This window comes from Melanerpes formicivorus, unplaced genomic scaffold (assembly GCF_026170545.1).
Source record: "Melanerpes formicivorus ecotype bairdi unplaced genomic scaffold, bMelFor1.0.p_v2 SCAF_13, whole genome shotgun sequence".
Taxonomy (NCBI): domain Eukaryota; kingdom Metazoa; phylum Chordata; class Aves; order Piciformes; family Picidae; genus Melanerpes; species Melanerpes formicivorus.
In genome coordinates, this window is record NW_027142365.1 from 9869788 (window position 1) to 9889456 (window position 19669).

At 41.7% G+C, this 19669-nt stretch overlaps 1 protein-coding gene across 1 annotated transcript in view; it reads right to left on the bottom strand.

Annotated features, from left to right (window-relative positions):
- Positions 1–15314, bottom strand: part of PTPRN2 (protein tyrosine phosphatase receptor type N2) — a 612734-nt gene extending 597420 nt beyond the window's left edge. The window contains exon 1 of the mRNA XM_068146020.1: positions 15042–15314. Within this exon, the coding sequence (XP_068002121.1) occupies positions 15042–15162 (121 nt within the window). The 5' untranslated portion in view covers positions 15163–15314. The remainder of the gene's footprint in view (positions 1–15041) is intronic.
- Between the last annotated feature and the right edge of the window lie 4355 nt (positions 15315–19669).

Sequence of the window (19669 nt, forward strand, 5' to 3'; positions counted from 1 at the left end):
TATGATTTTTTTTCTCTTTTAAGGAAAGCTTGTATATATCTGCATCCACAATATTTATCCACTTTGGAATTGTCCTGCTGTTAGAATACCCTCCAGATTGTGAGACGTGTTCCCATCAGACCACAGGGAACACAGATTATTCAGGGGAGTGCTGTTTGTGCTTACTCAGTTTGCTCTAGTCAAAAGTTCTTTAGGAGCAACTGTACAAAGTGCTAGATAGGATTAGACCAAAATCTGTCTCTGACAGCAATCAGTAGCAGTTGCTGAGGGAACGAGTGTAATAATGGGGCAATACACCGGCATCACCTTGGTATGACCTTCCCATTTGCCAACCATCTGCCACTGTCAGACAACCCTCCGATCTATCAGGCCTCATACCAGCCTGGAGAGCTGGTCCACTGACAGAGATGTGTCCCTCAGCAGATGCACAGAGAAATGGAAACAGCACTCTACTAATATTTTAAAGCCTCATATAATGGAATGGCAAAATATTACTGCAGGTGAGATTCATAAACCTAGTCACTCTCTGAAATCGCTCTTTCTCTCTGCACCAATTGGCTATTTTTTGATAAACCATGCCACAAGTACCCTCTATTACACTGGAAAATTCTTACTTTGTAATAGGGTAAAGATTCAGTTAAGAAGAACACTAAAGCTTTTATCAAATGTGAAAAATATTACTTTACTGTTGCTACAGTAACATATTCCTCACAAGCCCTTTTAAATTTAAACACTATAAGAGTTCTAGGTCATGTTAAAAAGCACAGACAAGCTCTTGAGAGGAATCAAGTTTATATTCAGCATGGGTAAAAATGCAACAGAAAAGGTGAACTAAAGTTTTTAGCTATTTCCATAATGACTTCTCACTTGCTGTGGTCTGTCCTACTTTCATTCCTCTTAGCCACCCAGTAGTCTCTCTTCTTAGGAGAGAATTCTCAATTGCCTCTAAGGGAAAATGCCTAATAATTTTTTATCCTATAGCAACATATCATCTTCATTAAAAAAAAAAAAAAAATCACAAAAAAGCTTGGATTTGCAAAAAGATATATTTGCAGAGGTAAGTTTGCTCCTCCTGAGATAAGACCGAGAATAAAAAGCTATTTCCAACTTCTCACATATAGAGAATAACTACACATAGAAAATATATGAACTGAGAAATTGCAGAGTGAATACAAAAACCATTCATGAGGCACCTGGGGATTGTAAGAGGAATTTATATTTATTTGGTGTTCTCCCTCTGATCTTTAAGGACTAGACTTCAAGTTGTTCTTCTGAGAGAGAGCTGTCAATATGCATACCGGGGAGCATCTTTGGAAAAAGAGGAACAATCTCTTTCGGTTTTCCTGCGGTTGCAAAGCATCAGTTAGAGCATTTTTGGCACCAGCCTGGTTTCAGAGAAACATTCAGTTAATTTGCATCTTCTCAGCTGCAGGTTTTTACAGTCCCTCCCAGATGTCACCACATGTCTACTCATCAGAGAATGAAAACCAAAGCTTCTAACTCATCCTCAAGTGTGTGTGTTGTATCAATTTTTAAATGGTAAATGAAATACACAGAGAAGGCACTCCAAATAGCAGATTGCCAAGTAATTTGAGGAATTCCCATCTAGTATTACTTTTAAAACCTGTTCTAATTATTTTATTTGGGAATGCCATAAACTCTTTAGGTAACCCTAAAAACATATGCAGGTGGCACTACTATAAAGTTTGTTAATACAGACTTTGCTACTATGTGAAATTTTGATGTTACTGAAGCACTCCATTACCAAAAGAAATGAGAGAAATCAAAGTCCTGACTCTACAAAAGTTTGAGGCACAACCAAAACTGCTGTGACCTCTTTTTTTCCCCATTCTGAAAGCAAAAGGGGCAAACAGTCCCATCTACTAAGTTACAACAGCACTTACCTATAGCTATGCACATGCCTAAGTATTTGCATTTGTAATCAGAACCAAAATTAAACTGACAGACTTAATCAGAGCTGCCAGGCAATAAACCACTACAGAAACAGCTCCCCTGTGATTGATGACGTGGGAAAACTATCATCATAATACCTGACATACATTAGTCACAAATGAAATGTGATTAAAAATAGATCACTAATAAACATGACATAAAACTCTGTGAAATTAACTAGGGGTAAGAAACTACAGAATGAAATAAATCTGTTTTCAACAAAGCTGGCAGTTTGCTGATTTTGTTTATTTTTTACTTATAAGGACTAGGAGATGTTATATACTGACTCCAACATAACAGAGATATTATAACACACTAACCTCCAGCTTGCCACATTTAAAGGCTACCTATTTCTTACCCTCTTCCTTCCTTTTTTTACCTGATTTTGTGTTTGCCATCGTATCTGGTCTCTGTCAGCATTCATTGCTCTCATTTATACACATCTGTATAATTAATTCCTGAACCTTTATAAGAAGACCATGTATTTTATCTATTCTATCTATTTCTACTATACATATGTGCATTCAGAAAGTGTTGTGTCTGCTGTCTGTAAATGGTTTGGGCTTTTTCATTTTTTACAGCCAATACTTAGTTGACCTGCACAACTGGTGAGAACTTTTCAATGATTACATGGCAATGGTGAAGCTGGTCAGAGTTCTGTTAGCACAGCTAACAAGAGGTGAAGGGACTGGAAGGTGGGAGAAAATCCCAGGTATAAATGAGTCTTAAGAGAAACCACACCAGAAAGGTAGAGTCTTCATTTCAAGGCAGTACACATTTTGGAGGCTGAAAGATGACCAGAAATAATCTATCTCTGGGGATTCTCTTTAAACATTCTGATAATCAGGTTAATGTGACAGTCTGGTGATACCAAACCAGGATTACCAGTAAAAAAAATAGTATATGACTTTGTCCTGCACATATTTCATTATATAGTAGTTGCTTTGCTGAACTCTGCATACAGTAGAAGACTTCCCTTTCATTTCATTCGTACATGTATTGTCAAACACTGAGGAGTGACTTAGGCGTGGCTGCCAAACTACAGAACACTACATCCTCTGTTTTCCAGAGGGTGACAATCCCTGGAAAGTGAGCACTCACACCTCATTCTGCAAGGGCAGGGCTGCAAGATGGTCCAACATCAAACCACCAAAGCCCATCCTTCAGCAAAAAGAATTCTCTTGAGAAGAGTTAAGCAGAGTATCTTTGTCAAACCAGAGGAAAACATGGGGGCTCCCAAGCAAGGCTACCTTCCAGGATGCAGCAGAGACAATGGAAAATTGGCTACAAAGAAAATGTTCAAATATTTACTTTCTCTGTCTCAAACTGAGTTAAACATTCTATAAAACCAGCTCTGGTGCCTTTCATCACCTGAAATCTAGGAACCTTGGACTAATGTAGTGACATCAGAAGCAAGTGAATCTGCAACTGCTCTCATTTACACAAAACCAAAAATAACTTCAGGAAAACAAGGGAACCATGAAAGGCTGCATGTCAGTAGCTGCAGTTCCTTGTGCAGTGGTGAACTTTCATCTAAAAGCAAGTTAGTATTATTTTGATACTGGATGGACAAAAAGAAATGAAATTAATGACAGGAAGCTCATCATGTTAAAGGAGCACAAGGTGGCCAAACATATGTACACCCAAATTGAGATTCTGGCAGCTTTATGCAGAGTCTTAGGTGGGGTTCATTTCCTTCTTCATGAACCACTATTAAATTTAGAGTCTCTAGAATGAAACTCCCTAAACTGCAAGGTAAGAGAAAGAAGCACAGCCTTTTAACAACCTGTGTAGCCACCCAGTCATGAGGTAGCTGATCATGTCAAAGCTCTTCCCTACTTGCTAAACTATGAAAATAGTTCCATAATGTGAAGATTATAAAGTATTGTTCTAAAATTCTCTCAAGCAATTCTTCAATTAGGGAAGTTTGACAACGGGGTGTGATCAGCTCCCTCATTCCGGATGAATCAGATCCTTCTAAAAGCTGTGTGTTCTCCTTTTGAAAATGTCAGCCATTTGACAGCTGTTTATTCTCAAGCCTGTGTGCTGTGTCCATTTCCTCCTCCCTTCTCAGTTATTTACTTTCAGATTATCAACTCGTTAGAGCAGGTGTTACTCAAAGAAACAAAACAAGTGGACAGAAAAAAAAAAAGACCAAACCCAAAAGGCCCTCAACTGTAGATCTTTGTCTTTGGGGGCACCATAAAACCCAACACGTAGTACTAAAACAACTTGCCTATTCTGCTTTTTCAATGCTACTTGATTATAGCATTAGACATTGTACACTGTATAAAAGTGTCAGTGATTGCTCCCAAAGGGCATGAAGGGTTTATTTTTCTGCTTGCTTTTGATTTTTCTGTTTATCTATCTTAAGATGGCAATTCACCAGACAGCCTCAGCTCACGCCTTCAGAGTTTCAGTTTTTCACTCTCATTCCATTTATTTTGAATATGCAACTTTTATAGCTGCCTTTTGTCCTTGGAAACCATTCCCTGCATGTACTGTATGTTGGTAAATTGTAATTATGAGCTGACCTACTTAACCAAAACAAATCTCCAGACAGGTAGTACTAACAAGAGTATTTTAACAGCTGTGAAATTTTGCTTCGTACCTGAGGAAAGGGAACACTGCAGACTCTCACCCTGGATTTCAAGGGTAAAAAAAAAAAAGCCCCAGACATTTCTTAAATATAGATCAAATAAAAACCAAAACCCTAAAAGGAATACCTTGTGATGTATAATGTTGGGGGAGGGTTATCTCTGCCAAGTGGGTCACTAACTCCAAGATGTGTTCAACCTACCTAAATGCTTGATGTTATTTACCTTGGCATCTTACTTCATTAATATCCAGCTATTCCCAGAAAGTTGTGGTAGGTGTATAATTCCCAAATTTGCCTTTTCTCTCCTATTTGCCTTCCTTTAGGGCATAAGAAAGAAGTGTCACCAGTGACTGCAGTCTTCTCCAACAAATGGATGGAGAGCTTACAATCACAAGTGCAAAGAGAGGCTAGGCAATGTGTGGATTGAGAACAGCCCTGCGTAGAAGGACTTGAGGGTGATGGTGGATGAAAACCCAACAATGTGCACTTGTAATCCAGAAAGCAAGTCTCACCCTAGGATGCATCAAAAGAAGTGTGGCCAGGAGGTGAAGTGAGGTGATTTTGTGGGAGGTGGGTTTTCCCCTCTACACTGCTTTTGCGAAACCCCATCTGGAGCGCTATGTTTAGCTCTGGAGCCCCCAGAATACAAAAGATAGGGACCTGCTAAAGCAAATCCAGAGGAGGGGCATGAAGATGATCAGGGGACTGGAGAACCTCTCATATGAGTACAGGCTGAAAGTTGGGATTGTTCAGGCTGGAGAAGAGAAGGCTCCAGGGAGACCTTATAACTGCCTTCCAGTGCTTAAAGGAAAGATGGGGAGTGACCATCATGGAGTGTAGTGGTAGAACAAGGGGTAATGGTTTAAAAATGAAAGATGGGAGATTTAGATTAGATAGAAGGAAGAATTCTTTAGTGTGAGGGTGGTAACATACTGGAACAGGTTGCTGAGAGAAGCTGTGGATGCCCCATCCCTGGATGCATTCAAGGTCACATTGGATGGAGCAACCTGGTGTTGTGGAAGGTGTCCCAATTCATAGCAGGGAGGCTGGAACAAAATAATCTTTGAGGTCCCTTCCAATTCAAACCATTGTATGATTCTGTGATAATCCACAGGGAGATACCATGAAAGTGAGAAATAGGGTGTAGCTGAGAAGCTGGGACGAGAGGTGAGGCCAGGTCACAGAAGTCAGGTATAGCACTTTGCTCAGTATAAGTAAAGCCTTGCACAGACTACATACTGAGAATACTGAGCTGTGCTAAAATCTAGACAAGGCATTTCAGGTCACTGAAAATATTTGATAGCCTATCATACCAGATATCAAATAAAGCTGAAATATAAGCAGAAAGAATATAAAGTATTCCACAATCTAGACTAAAATGATAACAAATCATTTTGCCAAGCAAAACACACCATAATGTACACAGTCTTTAAAAACCAGAACAGACATTCACATTCTTTGGTGGTGATTTATCTGCATTAATCAAGGGGTATAATCTTTGATGCCACATTTTTAATTCAGTACTGAGGAGGAAATAGAATTCAATGTCTAACTCAGAAGTAATTTCTGTTAGAGAGGTCAGGTTAATAGGAGATTATATTTTATAAAGACACAAGTCAAAGATTCATGTCATGAAGAGCTCAGGGGCAACAGTGGCATAAACTAATCCTATCCCCAAGCCCATCTTCATGTTGCCATTTCATGGATACCAGCACTAATCCCAGCACTGTTCTCATGGCCTGGAAGCAAGGCTGTGATTTAAATCCATTTTTTTCATTTCAACCAAGCCAATGCCCTTAACAAAGGCAAGATCAAGCAGTCACTGGTAGGAATACCATAAATTTTTGTGATTGCCAAACGTTCTGTACTGCAAAGCTGCAGCCGGATAATAGTTGGAGGGCGAAAGAAAAAGAAAATCCACAAGCAATTTATCAACACAAACTCCTCCTCAGGCCTTAAGATGAGGCATGACTTTCCAGGCAAAGTAAAGCAGCTGCCTGATACAACTGCTCTGAGTTTAACTGAACTGTACTAACCAACAAAACAGGTTACAGAGAAAAGACAGGCCTCCTGGTGCAGAGCAGAATAGCAACAAGAGAAGAGGTTATAATATCTTTAACTCTTGTAGGACAGCCACAGACAGGTAATTATCTCCTGCAGAACAATAAGAGCGTAAGATTCTGTGTGTCAGAAATAAATAAACGCTCCACCAGTCTTTCAGCATTCAAGAGAGGGATTTTCATAAGATAATTTGTAGAATTTGTTGAGATTCAAACCTGAGACATCAAAGACTCGCTGTAGGGAGGGGGAGTAAAAAGGGGGAGGGCTCTATGTATGCACTGACTTTTGTTGAACTTTGTATTTTTATTACAGTAAGTAGTACATGCCTGGTTTCAGTTGCATTGTTTCCTAGGAGGACAGTAAATTACATTTTGGGAGGCACAGATCTCTGTACATTACCTTGTACTTGTTAGCTTCCTTTCAAGCTTATGTAACTACTATTGCCTCCTGTTAAGCTATGACTGAAAGAAAAGACTTTACACCCACTACAACCAGCTGTACTTCCAATAAACCTTCTAGCTACTGATTTTTACATGTTAAAATAGCTTGCATTACCAACATACTAGTTTGAAGCAAAATAGGTAGGCAATGTTAACTCTCTGTTCAGAGAGACTGTACACAATGTTTAGTACTTGTTTCACTGAAAGAAACCACGGGGGAAAATCACAGTAAAATGCAGTAATTTAGTAAGCTACTTTACCTCTCAAAAATCCCCTCTTAAAGGAATAAATTCTCTAAAGTGAAGCCCTTCTAACCTTTTCTGAAAGAAATTCCCTAAGTTTTTGGTGAGCACAGGTGTTCTGAACAGCAAACTGTTGTTGGGAATGCTATAGTGTATGGATGCTATGAAACGGTTAAGATAAAAATGGGTCTTCCAACGCCCTCACAAGTAAAGCCCCCAGACCTCACATAAGCAAACTCAGTAATCCTATTAACTTCCATGCCCCTGGTGCTTTCTCCTGATGTGGTACAAAACCAGTGTGTTTGTGGTTCCCTTCCCTCAGCTCTCCCATACCAGACTCCCCTACCATTTGATTATCCTACCTGCAGACCTCCTGTTCATTTATCTTCTTTCCCTTTGCTTGCTCCTTCCATTATGCTCATTTCTTCTCTGCCTCATTCAGAGGGCACCTTCATTTGCTTGTAATTATCAGAGGGTGATTTCTCAGAGATTTTTTTTTTCCCCCAGAGCTACTAATATCCTTCAACCACCTCACTTGTCTCAGTCCCTTATGTGACAAACCTGCCTGACTACTCTCAAAGTCATGCCTGTGGTTTTGAAGTCATGTAGCAGGTGATCCCCAGCCAACCTAACTTTTAAGCTGCTTCATTAGTCTCACCTCATGGGGAGAGGTCTCTACCCAAGTTTAATCTGAGCAACTGATTTTTAAATAGCTAAGGAACAGGACCTAACATGGTGATGATTAAAGCCACATACTCATCCCAGTCTTGGAACCACATTAAGACAACCTAAGGGGAAAGCAGTCACTGCACTCAGGGAGCCATTTATCTGTCCTGTGTTAGATATGTACAGTTGGGTGAAATTAATTGAAGCCTAGAAAATAGATACAGGTCAAAAGGAGCCTAGAGTGATTATCTTAGCTTAAATAATCCCATTTAGTTTTATTTATCTTAAAGTAAGGGGTAGGATTAATCTAGCTTTTCTATTCCCAGAGCAGTTTCTCATAGTCTACAAGCATTTCCTGACTCCATTTTTGCCACATGTTTGGGCTATAGGAATGAATTAACATTTCCATTTTGTGAATCCCTTTAAGTTCTTGTTACCTTACCTCATTTTCTCATGGTTCAAACTGGTCTGCTGAACATGTCCCTTTTGCTGCTGCATTTGGTTGTCTCTTCCACAAGAAAAACTCCCTTGCTCCAACCTTAAGTTACACAATTCATCAATCTCCATTCCTGATTTCCAGTTCCAAGAATTTTACTTCTAGTAAACATTTTATTTCTCACTGTCTGTTTTAAACATCCACACTCCCAACATGCATTCCTTGGCACACCTTCTGATTGTTTCTATGCAAATATGCTTCACCTGTATCTTCACTTGCTCATTCTTCATTTGCAAACTGTTTGACCAGCAACAACATTACTTACTCCCTTCCTAGAGTTACTAGTAATCACCACAGTGAGCCAGACATTCAGCTCTGCATCCTGTCTGTCACTGCCAGTAGACTTTGTCTCTTGGATACTTTCCCTCCTTTGTCTTTATCACCAAAACCAAATTGATCTTCCCTCCAATCTTTATAGACCACCCTCTTGAATCTGTCTGTAAACACCAACACAGATTTTAGCAAGGCACTTTATACACTGATTTTATAAGAACAACTTGAAGATTTAACCTAAATTTTTGGCTGCAGTGTAAGTGGGATGAGGCTGAAATATATACCATTTCCAGGAAGCTGAAATATATACTGCCTTTCAGCTTTCATGGGTCTCCTTATGCATTTGGAATCACCTACATCTTGTGCTCTGTTTCCAGCCAAAGGAAATCTCATCAGGAGACATCAGCTCCCTGCTCATCACAGGGTTCCAGTATATTCAGGCACAACAACTAACAACTGCCCTTTTCCCACTCAAAGGAAGTGTCTCCGCTCTGATGTTTACAAGCATTGCTGTTCACTGCAACAAAGCACACAGAAAACCACCTGTTTAGTCTGTCAACATTAACTAGCCTTCACCATTCTAACAGAACTGCTCAAATATTCCAGGATGTTACAACTAGGAGTAACCTCATTTTCTTCTCAGTAGGCCAGTTGATGGCATGATAAGGTTATGGTGTGGTATGATGAAGTTTTTCAGACTGGTATGATTTATTGGTAGCAAAAAAACACCAAGAAGAAAGGCAAGGAGAAATATTTCACCAAAACCAGAAAAATGCTGGGGTACAGTCAGAAAAAGAAGCAGAAAGGAGCTTATATTTCCAAAGTCTTGTCTGTTTTCTCTCAATTAGTAAACCAACCAAAAAAATCCAATCCTCCTAGAAATCCCACCCTATGAAAAAAACCTTTAGAGCACCCTGCAGTGACTTTCTGTTCCTGATAGAGAAATAAATATCTTCCTATCTATTTGAAACTTTCAAGAAACACAAGCCAGTGTGTGCCCTCAGGAGTGGCGGGAACCGTGGGGTGAGGTGTGCTGGACATCTGTAGGTACTAACAAGGGCAAATTAATCCTCTTTCTGCCCAGCCCTCAAACTTGAGCAGTGCTTTGACTTACCAGATAGTAAAAAGATACTGTAGAAGAGTCATGGCACGATGCCAAAAAACATTAATGTACATTCTTACCTTTAACTCAGTGGAGCTAGCAGATAGACATGCCTTAATATCAAGTTACTTTCAGGTTGCTTTCCAACATAACTGAATAGTTAAGAAACATTTCCAGAATACACAAAAATTGGCCTTGAGGTGGCTCAGTTGGTAGTGCATAAGATCCTTAATGGGAAGGTGGTGAGTTCAAGCCTGCAGTGGGCAGTAGTGTCCTCCCTACTCTAGTCATGAGGTCAGTGGTGACAGGTTGGACTCAATAATCTTTGAGGTCTCTTCCAACCTTAGTGATACTAAATACTGAATACTCTTGATGAGGGGAAGCATACAGCTTCCTATACTGAATCCTTCATATTCTGAGCACACAGCATTGTCTTAACTAAATTATTTTGTTGATATCAACATGATACCAAAACATGTGAGTGGCTATAAGAAGTTCCAAATTGGAGTGTCAGGCAATTTTATCTGAGCAGATGGTGACATTGGAAATCCCTCACTTGCCCAGCCAGTCTGCTACAACCCTTAACCAGCATTTTGATCCAAATGCTTCTGAAGCCAACGGGAAGGTTGACATTGACCTTGTGAGCTTCAGAGGTACTTAGAACTGGTGCAAGAAGCATAAACTCAGTCCTCATGGACAGTTGACAATGATGGCTGAAAACAACAGTTTTCAGTATCTGTTATGGTAACAGAACTAAACCAAGATATACTTTTTTGCTATTCCCTATGAATACCCATACACGAAAGTTCTCTGTCTCTTAATTCCTTTGGATTATATTTGAGGCACTGACTGAAAAGCCCAAAATCCTGTACTTTTTCATCTGCCCTACTCTTTATTTCATTCTCCTGTAATTTAGGAATCAACACTGGAGAACAGCCAATGGTAAATGAAATTCCTGATCTTGTAATTTCATATTTCTGATCAACTTTAATCACTTGAAACTCCTAGCCCACATCTAAAATATTTTTCCACGCTGTTAAAACATGCACACTGTACTTTGTGGAAGTCCTACAGTGAACACACAGATTTTTTTTAAAGTCATACTATCACAGTATCTCAGTACATTAGAGGTTGGAAGGGACCTCCAGAGATCATTAGGCCCAACCCCCCCTGCCAAAGCAGGATCACCTAGGGTAGTCTGCACAGGAATGCATCCAGATGGGTTTTGAATGTGTCCAGAGATGGAGACTCTACAACCTCTCTGGGCAGCCTGCTCGTGTGCTCTGTGACCCTCACTGTAAAGAAATTTCTCCTCATGTCAAGGTGAAATCATCTGTGTTCAAGCTTGCACCTGTTGTTTCTTGCCTTATTACTGTGCACCACCAAAAAGAGATTGGCTCCCTCCACTTGACACCCACCCCTCAGATATTGATAGACACTGATCAGATGCCCATCTTTGTTCATTACATGCTACAGGTTCAGAAGAGGATTTCATTTTTACAAGGTGAAATGTGATTGACTTGTCTTTTTGTTATTAAAATCTCAGTTCACAGGCATCTGACTTGCAAAAAGTTTGCACATGATGATTTGAAACAGCTTCAAAGGAACTTTTACATGGCATATGGAGCAACCATTTCCAGAAACTTCCACACCATATTAATGTACTCATTTAAGATGGAAATGGAGACTGAAAAATGGGAATGTACACAGTACAAAAGGTCAAATTGGATTGCAAAATTAGATTCATATCCACTGAAGGTTGTAAGCATCATTTTACACATTAGAGGTCAATGTGAAGGTGCTGCAGTGAGCACACACTCTTTTGTAGGACATAAGAGGCTCAGCAGGGCTCTGGGCAGCCTGGTCTAGTTGAGCATGCCTCTGCTTACTGCAGGGGGATTGGACCAAATGACCTCTGGAGGTCCCTTCCAGCCCTGACCATTCTATGACTTCCACTGTAAAATATTGGTATTTTAGGACTAAGGAAATTATGTGTTTAAGAATGCTCACATTTTACTTTGTTCCCAAGTGCTCCACCTCACTCACCCTACCTAATACAAAAAGAAAATGTCCCTGCAACTCCCTGAACAGTCCACTTAAAAAGCTGTACAACTGCATAAAGATACTGCAACTGTTGGAGCTGCAATTTTACTGAAGCAACTGCTTAATGCATATTGAAAAGCATTTTAAGTGTAACTGCTTCCTCAGCATAATTATTTGCTAATAAGAAAATGCCTCATAAAACCTAATAATAATAAAAATCCATATAACCATTGCTACAGGAGCAGAATAACCCAAATCAGTGGAATCTAGCAAACATGATCAGGATCTATTGTCCACAGGTGTTTACTTTGTACAAGACTTAAAAAGAAGTTCCATAATCTTGAGTGAACTATGCCTCATAAACAAATAAAGATTCATTTAGAATATTAAACCCCCAGCCCCAGGGTTTTATCAGACTAACAAACACTAACATGTACTCAGCTGATTTTTGTTTGGGTTTTTTTTTTCCTGTGGAAAAGATAAGAATCTCTCTCCTGGGCTAAATCTGGGCAAGAGACAGAGAGAGTGGAAGGGGCTACATTTTCCCTCATTTGTTCACATTGAAAATGCTACTACTAGTAGCAGGAAATGGAAGAATTTCTGCATTTGTTGATAATAGTATCTCAGGGAAACACCTTCCCACAGGAACCATTTACAAAGCCTCACAAATCATAAAGGCAGAAGCAGCACAAATTCAAATCTTTTATCTAATTTAGCTGCAATTTAAAACTTTCCATTCCTTAAACAAGTTGGTAAGTATGCCATAAAATAAAAAGGTCACCATTTGGGTATGATTACCATATTGGAAAACAGACAAAAGTTGATCAAAAAAAGGGGAAAAAAAACATGAAATTGGACTAAAACATCCTATGAAATGGTAAGACTCCTAAACTGCAGCTTTTAGGAAGGCTTTCTGAAACACTTAATAGGAGCAAATGAATAAAAAAAGCTCTTTCTATAATTACATGGCTTTTAAAACAGTTTCCAGCACATATTATGGAGGTTTAATAATGCATCTATGTTCAATTTTCAATTAACAAAGATGGGACGGTGCACAAGAGGAAAACAAATGAGTATCTTCCACCTAAAACCACAAACAATCTCCAAATTCAGATTATTTTTTTTTAATTACAGTTGCATCTCCCCATCGTGTCTAAAAACTGTCATCTAAAATTGAACAGAATCTATTATATTAAGTAGTTTGAACTTAAGATTAATGAGATCTGGAACACTGATCAATAAAACTAATAAAGAAACTCGAAGGGAACAGACAAAACTATTTCACTTCCAGCAATGCAAACATTTTCCCTCATCTTGCCAAACACAATAAATCCTTTCCCATCTTTCACAGAGATACATATCAGTTAGTTCCCTACCCCAGCAAGAAGTAGAAAAGATAACTTATTTTCCTGCTATTGAAATACCTCTGAATTATACCTCTCAGAGCACTGAATTCATGGTGTAAAATGAAGCCTGCTCTCTTCTCATTGCCTTCCACACAAGCAGAGCCTTAGCTATCAGGCAGGTTATCCTTGCTGAGGCTGAAGCTACAGGGAAGTGACAGAGACATTGTTTTGTAGCTACAACACACTTACAAATATTTTGTGACCCAGCCTGATGTACAGTTTATGTGTAGGAAGAGAGAATCAAAATCTGACTACTTTGAAAGCACAATGTATAGCTTATTGCAATATTAAAGGTAAAAATTACAGCTATTACTTTCAACATTTTTATGCAAGCTTTCTCCTTGTCAGATTAGGAGAAAGAGTCTATATCTATAGCAACCAGGAGAGAGGAGGGAGGGATATATGCAGTCCAAACCATTTCTCCTTAAAACCTTGCATCACTACCTTCACTGTGGCAGGCATTTAATAGATCATTTTTATTGCCACTTGACTGAAGCCTCATTAAAAGCATGGTCAGCTGATTTTAATTCCTTCTTAATAAACAGAATGTACATAAGGAAGACTGCAGACACTTTTGTGGGAGGCTTCCTTTGTTTCTTAATTTTTCTTTTGTCTTAAGAAGAAAAAAAAAAAAAGTATTTCTTAGGGAAAGTCAGTTTACCTTTCACCCTGGTCTCCATAACCACTCCAGACAAGTATTACATTGGAAAAAAATACCAAATTCTCCAAGTACTGACCTTCTTGACTTAAAAGTGAATTTGGGGAAGATACTGCAAGTGAAGTAAGACTGTATTAGCAGATAACATTGAAGGTAATTCTGGTGAGCATACAGTCAGGAGTGCCTCGTTGCAAGGAAAAGACTGCCAGGAGAATAGAACTGATCTTAAACACAATTTGTTCTCAGAATCCCTTTGTATTAGTGTGGGTCATTTTAGCAGATGGGAATGTTCAGTGCAGATGGCATCAATGAAGGGGTTGACTAGAGAATGCCTCAACAGAACGAAGCTCTTTAATGGTCTTCACCGGGCAGCACTGGGTATTTTTAGACACCTCTAAAACAGGCTTAACCAGAAACAGGTGCTGACTTCCACCTGCAGCAGAACGCCTTAGCAGCGCTCACCACCAAAGGCTGGGCTGCATCTGGGGGTTTAGTGGCATGGGGATATCCTGTGGTTTCCAAATACAAGAGCAGTTCAGTGGGCTGAATCCACTAAGCCGGACGAGGGTTACATATGTGGAGGCTGGAGGCATTTTTGGTGACTCGCCAGTGGTGCACCTCGACTTTAGGGGCTTCGTGATTGTCGCGGCGCAAGTTCTCAGCCAGCGGGGCCACTCTGCGCGAGCAGCTCCTCAGAGGTGTTCCCCGAGGTCCCACCGGGACACGCCGCTGGGGCAGCTTGGACCCTGTGTCAGACCTGGGGTGAGCAGGAACCGGCGGGGAGAGGCAGGACCCAGGAGGTGTGAGGAGCCGGATGACAGTGACCCTCAGCGGGCAACCGTGCCGTGAGAAGCCGAAGGACAGGGCTCCTCACCGGCAACTGGTCGTGAGATACCGGAGGACGGGGGCCCTCGTCGGCCAGCCGGTCCTGAGGGACAGGAGGACGGGCCCCTCGCCGGCAGCCGTGCGGGCGCGGCCGCGGCCGCCGGGGGCCTGTCGAGCTGTCTTTGAGGAATATCTTGGGCAGCAGCGAAGGGAACGAGGGGACGGCGCGCCCCCACTCCCCGCCAGCCCCACGCCTCCCGCCCCTGGCCCCACTCACCGATCCGCGCCTCGGCGGCGGCTCCGGTGGAGGGCGGTTGGCTACGCGGGGCGGCGGCAAGGATCTGCAGCAGCAGCGGCGGCAGCAGCAGCGGGAGGACGGAGCCGAGCGCCCCCATCATGCCTGGCCCATCTCAGGCGCCTGTCCCGTTCCCCTGCTCGCCGCCGCCAGTCCTCACTCCATGCTGCCCGCCCTTCGTCTCCCGCAGCCGCTCCCCGGCTCCGGCAATCGCCAGCCGCAGTAGATTCAACACCCAGGACAGCGACCAGCGCCTCCTGCCCGCCCCCGAGCCGGCCCCGCCCCGGCCCGCCCGCCCAGAAGACGGCGGGGGGGCAGCTCGCTCCAGCTCCGTGGCGCCTCCTCTTATGCTCCCCGTTTCCTGCTCCCTACCCTTCTGGCTGCGGGGAAGGGCCCTACTCTCCCTGCCGGCATCGCGGGGAAGCGACCCCCCTCTCCGGCGAGATGAGGGCAGGAGATGTTCCCCGGCCCCTGAACTGTCAGTGGCCCCCGCAGAGGCTCCCCTCAGGTGGGCCACAAGCCTCCGGGCACTGCCGGTCCCCCGAGCCGCCGGGCAAGGTGCAGTGGAGATCCTTCGCGGCAGGAAGGCTATGGCAGTTCGCTTGACTCCCCTATAAAAACAGCTGAGCATAGGGGGTTGAGGTGTGTACTGAATGTGTTTGTGCTGCACATCTGTTTATGTAAATCCAGTTCAAATCCTGTCAAAACTTTTGTCCTGCAAAACGTGCTAATTGGGTGGGTTATGCCTGCAGCCTGCTCAGCAGCGGTTTACTTACCATTTTTTCCACAAAAAATTCTTTGCCAAGGAAGGATTTTATGAGCCCTCAGATAAAACCTCCTGCAGTTAAGGTTTGTGTTTGTCTGGGACATGTCTGCACCAGTGACATCTTTCTCCTGCAACTCTGGTCCTCAATTCACTCCATGTGAGTGGGAGTTCTTGGTCTGGGCTGCTGGGAGGAAGCAGGAGGCTCAAACCTGAAGCCACACTCTCATTTTCTTACAATCTGGGTGTAACAATATTTAGCCATTAATACAGCAGTCGCAGTCACCAGGGTGAAAGCAGCACAGCTGCTATGCGTCCTGGAAGGGGATGCATTATTGACTGGGACAGCCAGCTCCACGCCACATGACTGATGGATAGTCCTAGCCCTCTCTGTCACCCTGACATCTGCTTTATGCCTCCCTGAAATTTTAGATTCTCCTGATCTTCTCCATACTTGAGGTAAACAGCTGTAACTACACTGCCTGACATGCTTCATCTCTGGCTTTAACAAGGTAAAGTCATGACAGACTCACACTGAAGGTATTTAAAAGGAGTTTAAGTTGTACTACATCAAGTAGCTTGGCTGTAGACCAGCAAATGTACTTCTCATTATTTAAAAGTGAAAGCTCACCAAACAAACTAACCCTAGAAGGCAACGTCCATTCCTCCTTGTTCACCTCAAAGATGGCAAGTGAAAACACCACCAACATGACCAGACCAGGTAAACATGAAGAGTCCAGCTACCATTTTGGCACTATCTTAGGACCTCCCATGAGGCAGTCAGGCAAGCCTGGGGGCACAGGTCAGAGCTTTGCCCAAATCTCTGTGCAGGGAGCCTGAGTGGGAGCTTGTAGGGCCACACATAGGCAAACATAGCTCCTGGCGTAGTGATAGTTGCAGACTGCTCTTGTTTTCCCAGTTTTACTCTGTGGGAAATGTGTGAGCCTCTCTCCTGGGCAAAAGGAGTCACAGCTTCTAGACGTGGCGCAAAGTGTCACCTCCTTTCCTTTGTAGTTAAGATTGGTGACTCGGATGTAAATAAGGGCAGGAAATAGGAGATCTTTAAAAATATATGGTGTTGGATGGTGTTTGCTGGTCCGGTGTTTGCTGGTCCAGTGTTTGCACAAGGGCTGGATGGTCTTTTCAGGCATTTCTGTCCTTGAGGTCTGTTACATGTTTGCTTACATTTTGCAGGGGAGTGGTTTCACTAACCCAAGAGGTCCTTTCACCTCAGGAAAATCAATTTTGACAGCTCTGAGAGAAATCCGAGCACTGAAAGGGGAGAGACCAAAAAAGGAGGGAAAAGCATTCAATGGAAAGGATAACATGAGAAATGAAAGTGCTGAAACATAAATTAGTATATTCTCATGGGTTATGCAAACTATCTGGCTTTAAAAGCTAGTAGTAGGAACAAGGGAAAAGGTCATCTGAATAAGCAGAGAACTGCAAAACAACAGAAGGTAAGAAAAGAGCAAATGGCAGGCAGAGTGAGAGAACAAGGTGTTCGTCAAAATATGGCAGTGGTACTCCTGGAAGCCATTGGAGCTCTGCAATGAAGTGATTTGCATAGGTCCTGTGAATTTGTGGTCAAATACTGTGCAGATTTTAAAAGGAAATTAGAATTGCTATAGCTACTCCATGCAGAGAATTAGGAAAACAATGACATCCGTTCAAAAGCATGTGAAGCAACATGAAAAATCTAGAGAGAAAGGAAATTTATCAAAGGCAGTAAACAAGGTTAGTAGGTTAGTTATACAGGAGTAAGATGTCAAGGGAAGTATAGGCTTGAGGTGAGGAGAAAGTTCTTCACCGAGAGTCATTAGTCATTGGAATGGGCTGCCCAGGGAGGTGGTGGAGTCACCATCGCTGGAGGTGTTCAAGAGGAGATTGAACGTGGCACTTGGTGCCATGGTCTAGTCATGAGGTCTGTGGTGACAGGTTGGACTCGATGATCCTCGAGGTCTCTTCCAACCTTAGCGATACTGTAATACTGTGAAAGAGTAAAGAGTCAACTGGTAGGTGAATTGCATATTTAGATCTTGCACAAATGGCAGTTCTCAGGACTGGAAAGTACCCAGCATTCCCTGCCTGGTTGTATTTTACAGTTTTATAGCAGGCTGTAGCTAGCAAAGATACACAGATCTGTCCTGAAGCCTCAGGAACAGACGGATTGAAGTCAGTGGCACTAGGTATAATGAATTTTGTTAATGACGTGTAAAAACTGCAACACTGGAGTCTGTGTGTAAATTAGATGAGTAACAGAATCACAGTGTAAATAACATGTTGTGACACATGCAGGTTCCTTGCTGGTTCATAGACATTCTCTCAAGACATTTCTCAGTGCCAAGGCTTTTAATAGTTTGTAAGCATCCATGTTTAGGTCTACCAACCTTGTGAGGTTTTATTACTGTGTTTTCGGCAAGTTTCTGAATGGAGGAAAAAGAAATCCTAAAGGGCATAAGTAATTTGTGAACATTACTGGGAAAACAAGAACATTTACTCAGTTGTTGAAGTCAGGGGTGTGGGACTCAAACCCCATAGGACTTAATAGTTTTGGAAGAGGGTATTCACTAAGTTCTTCTGTGAGGGCAGATTTAAATCTTTTTGGTAAGGGATTCTAAACTAGTAGAGATACTGAATGGTGCTGAGAGGGTAGAATATCAGCCCACTGTTGCTAATGTGTCTGGAGGGGAATGTGAGGCTATATGGAAGAATGACATTGGAAATTACAGATCTGAACATTTTAGCACAGTGAATAACATCTGGAAGTTTAGCAGGTTCTTAATTGCTGGAAATGAGTCTTTATATGGTGCCCATATAGATGTGACAAACACGCTAAGCAAAGTGAAAAACTGAGCTGGATAATCTACATGATTTTATACATATGAAAGAATGACATCCTTATTCATGGTAAGCACAGCTGAAAAGGCATTTTTCAAGGAAGCAGTTTTCTCTTTGAAAATGCTGGGTTGTCTGACTACATTTTTTTCTTGAGAAACATACATGTTTTAATCAAAAATACTTTAGTAAGGGCCAGAAAAAGATCCAAAAAGGAACAGAAATTATCCCAGAATGGCTAATTGCCCACTAGCCAGGACACCTGCATGACCTGAGATTTTAAAGCTTCAGATTTTTGCTCTGATTCATTCAAGGGCATGATCTAACCACTGGGCAATAAGGTCAGCCCTTCTGGATTTTGCTGAGCTATTTGAGGGTATATCAAAAGGAAACAGCCCTGCTATAAAAGCCATTGGTAGGCAGGAGTAGTTTAGCAAGGAAGAGGAAAGGGGATGAATATGGGATTTATTTTGTTGATTTACTGCTCTTTAAAATGAAATATTAGGAGTAATGAATTAAGAAGCTGGGAATTGAGTTAATGATAGAATTTTCAGATGCAAGAAGAAAAGATGTTGGAATCACACAAACCAAAAATTGGGTGGGGGTAAAAAAGAAGATAAACAGAGCATTCAGTTAAAGCAGAGCTTGCCTTGACTTAGGCATAAAAATACACAAAAGGAAAATACTCTCAATAGTTATACACTTACAAGTAATTAAGTGCTAAGAGTAAAATGTTGTAAACAGGATGAAAATAGTACATGATAGTCGAAGGCTAAATATAAGGATAATAAACCACAAAGGCAGCATCTGAGTTTCACCATGTACTTCATTACTAAGGTCATGTTTGTAAGCCCTTGCAGGTCTGTTTTTTAATTACAAATGGGAATTATATATACAAGTATAGGTACACCCTCTGGACTGCAGATGTTGTATGTGTGTATTTGTATAGGAGAGAACTGCAGGTTTTGTCTAGGGGTCACAGAGCTATTTGTCAGTTTAACGAAGTATA